This window comes from Pongo abelii, chromosome 1 (assembly GCF_028885655.2).
Source record: "Pongo abelii isolate AG06213 chromosome 1, NHGRI_mPonAbe1-v2.0_pri, whole genome shotgun sequence".
NCBI lineage: Eukaryota > Metazoa > Chordata > Mammalia > Primates > Hominidae > Pongo > Pongo abelii.
The window spans coordinates 195,966,443-195,976,498 of record NC_071985.2 but is presented as its reverse complement, the minus strand read 5'-3'; the positions used below and the strand labels follow the sequence as shown (position 1 = coordinate 195,976,498).

General features: G+C 49.8%; 2 protein-coding genes across 2 annotated transcripts; both read left to right on the top strand.

Annotated features, from left to right (window-relative positions):
* The first annotated feature begins 665 nt into the window (after positions 1-665).
* On the top strand, positions 666-1,012 carry LOC112128754 (small ribosomal subunit protein eS27-like). Its single transcript, XM_024231582.3, has one exon. It carries the CDS (start codon positions 706-708, stop codon positions 958-960), a length of 255 nt encoding a protein of 84 aa, XP_024087350.1. The 5' UTR covers positions 666-705; the 3' UTR covers positions 961-1,012.
* Positions 985-9,690, top strand: DNALI1 (dynein axonemal light intermediate chain 1). Its single transcript, XM_002811031.5, has 6 exons — positions 985-1,531; positions 2,068-2,213; positions 3,796-3,965; positions 6,054-6,232; positions 6,580-6,744; positions 9,556-9,690. Exons 1-6 carry the CDS (start codon positions 1,385-1,387, stop codon positions 9,589-9,591), a joined length of 843 nt encoding a protein of 280 aa, XP_002811077.1. The 5' UTR covers positions 985-1,384; the 3' UTR covers positions 9,592-9,690.
* Positions 9,691-10,056: the final 366 nt, after the last annotated feature.

Genomic DNA, 10,056 nt, shown 5'->3' with positions numbered 1-10,056 from the left:
TACAGAGTGAGACCCTGTCTTCAAAAAAACCAAACCAAAACAAAAAAAAACAACAAAAAACTATTTACAAATTTATCTCTGTTCCCTTATTTATTCATTCTGCCTAGTAATTGCTGAACAGAATTCCTTCTTCTCCCACCCTCATAAACCTGTTTTACCAGGAGGGTATATAAGCTTCGGAACCATTTTCGGAGTGGGTAATCATGCTGTGATTCTCCCTGTGTATACATTTTAAATACATTTGTATGCCTTTTCTCCAATTAATCTGCCTTTTGTGAATTGATTTTTGAGCGAAACTTCAGGGGGCAAAGGGGAGGTTTCCCATTGGCTCCTACTTTGTCATTTCGCCATTTAATTAGAAAAATACTTCAGGCCGGGCGCGGTGGCTCAAGGCTGTAATCCCAGCACTTTGGGAGGCCGAGGTAGGCGGACCACGAGGTCAGGAGTTCGAGACCAGCCTGGCCAACGTGGCGAAACCCCGTCTCTACTAAAAATACAAAATTTAGCCGGTCATGGGGGTACGCGCCTGTAGTCCCAGCTACTCGGAAGTCTGAAGCAGGAGACTCATTTTAATCCGGGAGGCGGAGGTTGCCGTGAGCCGAGATCACGCCACTGCACTTCAGCCTGGGCAACAGAGCGAGACTCCGTCTCAATTTAAAAAACAAAACAAGCCCTTTCTTGCGGTGACGACCTACCCACGAGAACATGCCTCTCGCAAAGGATCTCCTTCATCCCTCCCCAGAAGAGGAGAAGAGGAAACACAAGAAGAAAGGCCTGGTGCAGAGCCCCAATTCCTACTTCATGGATGATAAATGCCCAGGATGCTATAAAATAACCACAGTCTTTAGCCATGCACAAACGGCAGTTTTGTGTGTTGGCTGCTCCACTGTCCTCTGCCAGCCTACAGGAGGAAAAGTAAGGCTTACAGAAGGATGTTCCTTCAGGAGGAAGCAGCACTAAAAGCACTCTGAATCAAGATGAGTGGGAAACAATCTCAATAAACACATTTTGGGAACAACTAGAACAACAAAAAAAACTTCAAAAAACCGAGGAACTCCAGATGACTTCCTTTGGGAATTGTCCCTTAACCCCTCATGAGGAGTTAGGAGATGACTCCTGTTTTTCAGGTGGCAAAATTGGAGCACGGCAAAGGTGATCTGCCCACTTCAAATCGCGAGCTAGGGAGTATAGGGACTCGAACCGCCGTTTTCCTCGCCTTCAAGAGTACAGGGGCGAACCGGTGAGCAGAAGGCCTAAGAAGCCAGGCACGAGAGATTTCTGCCCAGGGAGCGCAGAATGAAACTCGCCGGCTGTTGGCCCCGCCCCACTTCGAAGCTCCGCGCAGGCCAAGAAGCGCGGGGGCGGGAGTGAGGGAGCGGTTTCCATGGTGACGGCAAACAAGGCCCACACTGGACAGGGCAGCTGCTGGGCTGCTACTCTCGCCGCCGCCATGATTCCCCCCGCAGACTCTTTGCTCAAGTACGACACCCCGGTGCTGGTGAGCCGGAACACGGAGAAACGGAGCCCTAAGGTAAGGACGGGGGCTCGGGGGACAAAGGAGCCTCGAAACTCCGATAGGGAAAGACACATTCCCGCATTGAGGGTCAGGAATCTCAGGGGACAGGGATTGCAGCGACTGGGAGTAAAGGGAATTGGGAAGTCGGAGAAGGAGGGTGAGAGGATTGTATAGGAAGCCCAGATGTTGGGTGTGACCCCAGAGGGCAGATTTAGGGTGGGGAAGGAGGTCCCAGGGAGATGGATGGGGCTCACTCTTCTTCATAGTACGCGGGTCCAAGAATAGATGAGGTAGTGATTTCCCCATCACCAGAGGTGTGAAAGCACATGCCTGAGCACGTGTGCCAGAAACACCTGTTCAAGCATTGAGTTGGCGCCAGACTTCATGGCCTCCTTCAGCTCTGTGACATAATTTCTGCTGAGAAGACCGACCCAAAGTAGGCTAGGAAGAGGGGAGGGCTGTGCAGAAGACCTGGAGCAATCTACAGGTTGGGGATGTGTGGAGCTGAGCTCCTGAACCATTTCCTGCCCTCACCTGTGCCTTCATCTCAGGCTCGGCTACTGAAAGTCAGCCCCCAGCAGCCTGGACCTTCAGGTTCAGCCCCACAGCTACCCAAGACCAAGCTCCCCTCAACTCCCTGTGTCCCAGATCCTACAAAGCAGGCAGAAGAAATCTTGAATGCCATACTACCCCCAAGGTAAGAAAGTAGGAGCAGTGGCTGGGAGAAGGCCTAAACTTTTGCATCGTGGATTTTGGGAGTGTGGGAGGAGGCACTCTGCCTCTGTTCCTGGCTGGGGATTCCTCCCAGTATCACAGAGCTCCTAGAACTTACATATGGCTGGATCCTCGCAGGGTGGTGGGAGACCTCTTCTCAATCTACCCTCATTTCCTGCATGCTGTCACCCAATCTCATGGCTTTAGATACCACCTATGTGCTGATGGTTCCCAAATGTGTATTTCCAGCCCTGTCTTCTCCACTAAACTCCAGGACCATATAGTCTTCTACTTCCTCATCATCTTCATGAAGATATCTAACAGACATCTCAAACTCAATATGTCCAAACTAAGTTGCAATTTCTTCCTTCCCCAATCTGTTCATCCCCCGTATTCTCCTTTTTACTGGGGACTCAAACCACCTTTCATTCCTTTTGATCACTCTCACAGCATGTGTCCTATCCTTCGTCACATTCTTTTGGCTCCACCTTCAAATTCTTTCCCAAATCCAACCACTTTTCACCACTTCTGCTTCCACCATCTTGCTCCTAGTCACTGGTGGCCACTCGCACTGCTGCAGTGGCCTCCTATCTGAAAACACTGCTTCCACTCTGCTCCTAGAATCTATCCTCCATACAGCCCCTAAGTCATAAGTCAGATCATGCCAGTCTCTGCCAGAAACTCTTTCGTGGCTTCCCATCTCAGACTAAAATCAAAAGTCCTTACAATGGCCTGGAAGGTGTGGCATGATCTGGCCTATGATGATGTATCCCTGACCTTATCTCCTGTTATTCTGTTTCTTGTTCACTGTGCTGAATCCACAGGGGCCTCACTTGCTATTTCTGAAATGCCTCATTCACTCTCCTACCACAGGGCCCTGACAGCTGGTGTTTTCACTGCCAAAGATGTTCTTCCCTTGCTATTCTCCTGGTTCCTTTCATTTCTTCCAGGCCTTCCTTGAGAATTCGCTATAGCAGAGCACCTCTGCCCAACATGATCTCCTTTTCTTGCTTTTTTCTTCTGCAGCCACATTGATAATGGACATGCCTTTTCATCTATTTTTATGTAATAAGTTGACAGCACAGTTTGTAAGGCTATGAGGAAAAGGGAAATGGGGGCCTACGCAGGCACACACCTTCATGAACCTCTCCACCCCGATACACACATCTGCCTCTTTCTGGCTCGCACAAGGTTCATGATGTCCCGTGTTTCCCACCGCATAAGTTGGTGGGTAGTTCCTGCTGTTCACATCAAGCAACAACCATAAATCGGTCTTCAACATGTTAGGAGGGTATGATCTGGAACAGTGGGGAATGATTTCACAGAGGCCCGTTGCTGCGGTGGAAATTGTCCACCACCCACCCATTCCCAAGATCCCTGTGGAGGCAGTATAGTGGGTGTGGCTTTGGAGCCTCACACCCCAAGGGATGGAGGATTCTGGTGGGTTGGTGGCAAAGCTGCCTCTCACCACTACTCAGGCAGAGGGCTCAAAGGGCCCTCTCTGCTCATGTGCTAGGGACCTTCAAGTCAATGGGTTTTGCTCAGCCCCGCTGTGTCTGCCACAGGGAGTGGGTGGAAGACAAGCAGCTATGGATCCAGCAGGTGTCCAGCACCCCTAGCACCAGGATGGACGTGGTGCACCTCCAGGAGCAGTTAGACTTAAAGCTGCAGCAGCGGCAGGCCAGGGAAACAGGCATCTGCCCTGTCCGCAGGGAACTCTACTCACAGTGTTTTGGTGAGTGAGCCAGGTGAGGGGTGGGCACTACACACCCTGCTACTCCCTTCCCTTCACCTTCAGCACGGATCCAAGCCTGAGCACCTTGGAGCCGGAGCCCATCTCATGCTGGAATCCCCTCTTCTCCCCCTGCCTGACCAACCCAGCAACAGCTAACTGCCCCGTTCCCCTTCCCAGCTGAAGGGGGCCAGCCCCTCCACACCTGTGGGTATTTCTCCTCAGGCAGGACGAGAAACTAAGAAAAGAAATAAGACACAGACGAAGTATAGAGAAAGAAAAGTGGGCCCAGGGGACCGGCGCTCAGCATACGGAGGACCCGCACTGGCACCGGTCTCTTGAGTTTCCCCAGTATTTATTATTTTCTATCTAAATAGTAATACAGATTACTATTTTCACTATCTCAGCAAGAGGAATGCGGCAGGAGAGCAGGGTGATAGTGGGGAGAAGGTCAGCAAGAAAACGTGAGCAAAGGAATCTGTGTCACAAATAAGTTCAAGGGAAGGTACTATGCCTGGATGTGCACCTAGTCCAGATTTATGCTTCTCTCCACCCAAACATCTCAGTGGAGTAACGAGTAACAGAGCAGCATTGCTGCCAACATGTTTCACTTCCCGCCACAGGGCGTTTTTTCTCCTCTCAGAATAGAACAAATGTACAATCGGGCTTTATACTGAGACATTCAATTCCCAGGGGCAGGCAGGAGACAGAGGCCTTTCTCTTATCTCAACGGCAAGGGGCCTTTCTCTTTTACTAATCCTCCTCAGCACAGACCCTTCACGGGTGTCGGGCTGAGGGACGGTCAGGTCTTTCCCATCACACGAGGCCATATTTCAGGCTATCACGTGGGGAGAAACCTTGGACAATACCTGACTTTCCAGGGCAGAGATCCCTGCAGCTTTCCGCAGTGCATTGTGCCCCTGGTTTATTGAGAATGGAGAATGGCGATGACTTTTACCAAGCATACTGCCTGTAAACATTTTGTTAACAAGGCACATCCTGCACAACCCTAGATCCCTTAAACCTTGATTCCATACATCACATGTTTCTGTGAGCTCAAGGTTGGGGCAAAGTTACAGATTAACAGCATCTTAGGGCAAAGCAATTGTTCAGGGTACAGGTCAAAATGGAGTTTCTTGTGTCTTTCTTTTCAACATAGACACAGTAACAGTCTGATCTCTCTTTCTTTTCCCTACACCAGCCCCGCCTCTTCTACAAGTCCTCCAGCTGCCAGCCACTGTATTCTTGGCAACTTGAGTTCCTCACCCCTTAGCAGATGTTTGGAGTAAAATGAGAACTTCCATCTGTTTTTTCAAAGATTTTCTATAATAAGCATGTGCTAATTTTTTAGTCAGAAAGATTAGTGTTCAGTATTTACATCCATCCATCCATCTATCAATATTTGGCCCTTGGTGCAGAAAAATATTGTGATTTGTTGTTAACCCACAGACATGAGAGATTTAAGATGCACCTCCTTGAGTGCTGGTGTCAAATGGCTGTCACCCAGCCCAGTCTCATTGGCTCTTATGGACGCCGATCTGCAAACCACCTGCAAACCCTCAGGCAGCTGCAGGGTCTAGCAGGCTTCCCTATCCGTGTGTTATTATGGTTTGCCCTCCAGGTCAGCATTTATGGGGAGATAGATGGGCAAACTCTAGACCCTGCTGTTTCCGTCAAACCAGTGCAGCCAAGGGGGCACACAGGATGTCCCAGCTGCTTTAAAACAGCTGCCATCTTTAAACAGAAAAAGTCAGGTTTTTTCGAGTAGTAACCAGTTTTTACCTAATGCCGGAAGGGAGGGGACCCAGTGCTGTAAACAAACCAGAGCCTCTTGTCTCCTTTGCTCTGGCCGACCCAGGCTTGCTGACTCTGTGCTGCTCACAAGTGCCAAGTTCAGAGGACTGACTGCATGGCAAGGCTCTTTGGGCCACTGAAGGCACCCTCCCTGAGGCCCTTCTCTGAGGCCTTGTACTTTGTCTCCAAGCGAGAACACCCTAATGTCCTTCCCAAGAGGAAGGGTGTTTGCAGTAGACATACTGCAAGCCCCCTCCCCACGCCTTGTCTGATCTCATGGTGTGTGTGCATTGGAAGATGAGTTGATCCGGGAGGTCACCATCAACTGTGCGGAGAGGGGGCTGCTGCTGCTGCGAGTCCGGGACGAGATCCGCATGACCATCGCTGCCTACCAGACCCTGTACGAGAGCAGTGTGGCGTTTGGCATGAGGAAGGCACTGCAGGCTGAGCAGGGGAAGTCAGACATGGAGAGGAAAGTGAGTGGGGTTTACCGTGACCCTTGGCCCCCTGTCTCTTCTGTAAACCTCAGGGCCACGTGCTTGTCATTCCAGCACTACATTCTGACCTCCTAAGGTGCTCTCCTGACAGTCACGACACCTGGACCTGCATCATCCCAGTGAGGGACCCCTGGTTGAGTATGTCGGCCAGCCTGGTGGTCTTGGCAGAGTTGTCTCCGCTGTGGACGCTCCATGCCAGGCACTGACCTCCCACTGGGTGGCAGTATATACCCTGGCAATGTCATGTCCCATGTCCCTTCCACCCAGGCTCACACCATTCCATTCACCTGGCGACATCCCAGAATGACTGGGCATTCTCTCCTCAGATTGCAGAATTGGAGACGGAAAAGAGAGACCTGGAGAGGCAAGTGAACGAGCAGAAGGCAAAATGTGAAGCCACTGAGAAGCGGGAGAGCGAGAGGCGGCAGGTGGAGGAGAAGAAGCACAATGAGGAGATTCAGTTCCTAAAGCGAACAAATCAGCAGCTGAAGGTAATCAACGCGCAGGCTGTGGTGGAGGTGCCCCCTGCCCCGAGACCCAGCCCCACAGGCCAGGCATTCGGTTCCTTTTCCATGGCTTTTAAATGTTTGTCCACATGCACTGCCAAAGGATAAAGGAAGCTGACTTCGGTGGTGGGAGAAGGGGAGGGCTCCAGAGGGGGTCTCTACTCTCAACTCCAAATCTCTGAGGCGCCTCAGCCTGGCTCTCCAGTGAAGGATTCTTCTCCCTGGAAAAAAGTTGCCCATCCTCAAGGAAGAGGTGGATATGGCAAAAAGTGGAACTCCATTCCCCTGGAAGCTGGTATGTTGGAGCCTTCCTGGAGGGGGCTGGGCTCCAGGTGGCTTGCGTGGTAGTGCTATCCCATGGCTGTCTCCTCTGAGGCACTGTTTCAGGGCATAACCGGGGAAGAAGTCAGAACCAGTGGGCAGCAGGGCCCTTTGAGAGGAAGAACCATTTCAAATCAGAAACCTTCCCCACGAATGTGGTCGGGGAACCCAGGCACAGGTGCTCTTCCTCGAAGTCCGATGCCAGCAGTGGTCTTTTATTCAGCTGAGGTGATAGGAGGGAGGGGGCTGGTGGACAAAGCTGGGCAGGAGGCCATGCTACAGGCACTGCAACTCCCAGCTGTTTGGTCCAAAGGTTCTCAAAAGGTAGCCCCCAGACCAACATCATCCTCACCTGGCAAAGCAAGACAAATTATTGGGCCCACCCCAGATCTACCAAATCAGAAAATTCGGGGTTGGGGTCCAGCAATGTGCTTTAACAAGGTCTCAGGTGATTCTAATGTTTGCAGAAGTTTGAGCATCACTGTTCTGGAAAGATGGCCTACCGACATTTAGTGGCTTTCTCCCATGGCCCTGGCCAAAGGACCCTGGATGGATCTCCCTGTCCTCCCTAGGCTCAGATAGAAACCTTACAGTCTTGACATTGCAGGCTTGTTAGGTCTACACACCAGCAGGACTGGCCATTTGCGATAAAGAAGGCTTTCTGTTAACCACTACTGGAACTTTTCTTGTTGCACAAAGAAAAGCAAGAAACTTTCACAGCCAAAAATGAATCTGTTTCCTTAGCAGCCTCTGAGGCTGCTTTCCTTAACTGCCATATTCCTTTTTCATAAGCCTGAGTTCCTCAGTTCTTCCTGGATTAGCAACAAGAGCAAACCAAATACCTTAGCATGTTTCTAACATTTAAAAGCAATCTTGTAATCTCCAGGGTGAAAGATTCTTTAGAAGTTGGCATTTTTAAATTTTTTTTTCTTTTGAGACGGAGTTTTGCTCTTGTTGCCCAGGCTGGAGTGCAATGGCACCATCTCGACTCACTGCAACCTCTACCTTCCGGGTTGAAGCGATTCTCCTGCCTCAGCCTCCTAAGTAGCTGGGATTACAGGCATGTGCCAGCACGCCCGGCAAATTTCTGTATTTTGAATAGAGATGGGGTTTCACCATGTTGGCCAGGCTGGTCATGAACTCCTGACCTCACATGATCTGCCCACCTTGGCCTTCCAAAGTGCTGGAATTACAGGCTTGTAATACAGGAAGTGAGCTATTTTTATTGGCTCAAAACTGCATTGCAAATAATGCAGCTTTGCTGTCCCCAGGACAGACCTACCTAAAGATCTGTCCAGTATTATTTTATTGGCTACCAGAGGAACACAGTAAATAACTCCCAAGTGTCTTAAGCTTTACATAAAGAGGGACAGCTCTCGGCTGGGTGTGGTAGCTCACACCTGTAATCCCAGCACTTTGGGAGGCCGAGGCAGGTGGATCACCTGAGGTCAGGAGTTTGAGACCAGCCTGGCCAACATGGTGAAACCCATTTCTACTAAAAATAGAAAAAGTAGCTGGGCGTGGTGATGTGCACCTGTAATCCAAGCTACTCAGGAGGCTGAGGCAGTAGAATCACTTGAACCCTGGAGGCAGAGGTTGCAGTGAACCGATATCACACCATCACACTCCAGCCTGGGTGACAAGAGCAAAACTCCGTTCTCCACCCCCACCCCCCAACAAAGAGGGACAGCTCTGTATTCACTGGCAGCATTTCTCTAATTGTGTGCCAAGTTGTCTTAGTGGCTGAAAATTTGCTGTTTCCCAAACCTCTGGTCCCAGCAGAACTCCCAGGATCCTAAACCAGAGAGCCAATTTTTTTTTTTTTTTTTTTTTTTTTTTTTTTTTTTTTTTTGAGACAGAGTCTCCCTCTGTCACCCAGGCTGGAGTGCAGTGGCACGATCTTGGCTCACTGCAAGCCCCGCTTCCCAGGTTCATGCTATTCTCCTGCCTCAGCCTCTGGAGTAGCTGGGACTAAACACCTGCCACCACGCCCGACTAATTTTTATATTTTTAGTAGAGATGGGGTTTCACCGTGTTATCCAGGATGGTCTCAGTCTCCTGACCTCGTGATCCGCCCACCTCAGCCTCCCAAAGTGCTGGGATTACAGGCATGAGCCACTGCGCCCAGCCAGAGAGCCAAATGTTTAACTTAGCAGACATATTCTGGCCTGAAATCTGAGCCATGAAAAGCCCTTACAACAATGCATTCAATATCCTTTTCAATGCTTTATATCATACCCGGAGCCATTATTGTGTGGAAACCAGGACAGCTCTGGCTTCTCCTCATATACTAAGACTGTACGCCAAGCCAGAAGCTAGCTAATCTAGAAAATATGGATTTGGGGATCAAGGGGAAAAAGAACCCTTGGAGTGACAGCATTTGGATTCTTCTTCCCAGAGACTTTGATCACCTCTCAGCTATTTGTATCAGGCTGCAAGTTTCAAGTATTAATGGAGTTTGTTTTTGTTTTTCAGGCCCAACTGGAAGGCATTATTGCACCAAAGAAGTGATAATTTCCACATGATTAATTTCCAACAAGACACTTGGGAGTTATTTACTGTGTTCCTCTGGTAGCCAATAAAATCATCATAAGCCCTTTGTAATAAAAAGCTAGTTTCCTGAGCGAACAAGCCATAACCTCCCCTAAACACCACCTAGGTATTTGTCAGAAGTCACACTATTACTCCAGTGTCATCAAACACCTAAGGTCTGCCAGCCAGGCTCCTGGCTGGGCAATGGAAGATGGTGTGGCCCTGTTAGTCTCAGTGTGTGGCTTACTAGCCAGCCTTGGGAACTGCCAACTCAAATTCTAAGAAAGCCACTGCTTTCTCATCATCACTCTATACCAATACTTATTTCTGGCCAAATGAATCTGCCTTTCTGCCCCTCAAACTTTTAGTCTACAATTCATCTTCTACCTTAACTTGGGCTTCTTGGGCCTCTGGCCTTCCTTACTTAATGTCTTCTTTTCCCTA

What these genes read in the sequence shown, in the direction of transcription:
- LOC112128754 (XM_024231582.3), top strand. Translation starts at nt 706, where the DNA reads ATGCCTCTCGCAAAGGATCTCCTTCATCCCTCCCCAGAAGAGGAGAAG.
- DNALI1 (XM_002811031.5), top strand. Translation starts at nt 1,385, where the DNA reads ATGGTGACGGCAAACAAGGCCCACACTGGACAGGGCAGCTGCTGGGCT. An exon ending in CGGAGAAACGGAGCCCTAAG is followed by an intron (nt 1,532 to 2,067) that starts GTAAGGACGGGG and finishes CCTTCATCTCAG; the next exon opens with GCTCGGCTACTGAAAGTCAG. An exon ending in AGTCAGACATGGAGAGGAAA is followed by an intron (nt 6,233 to 6,579) that starts GTGAGTGGGGTT and finishes TTCTCTCCTCAG; the next exon opens with ATTGCAGAATTGGAGACGGA.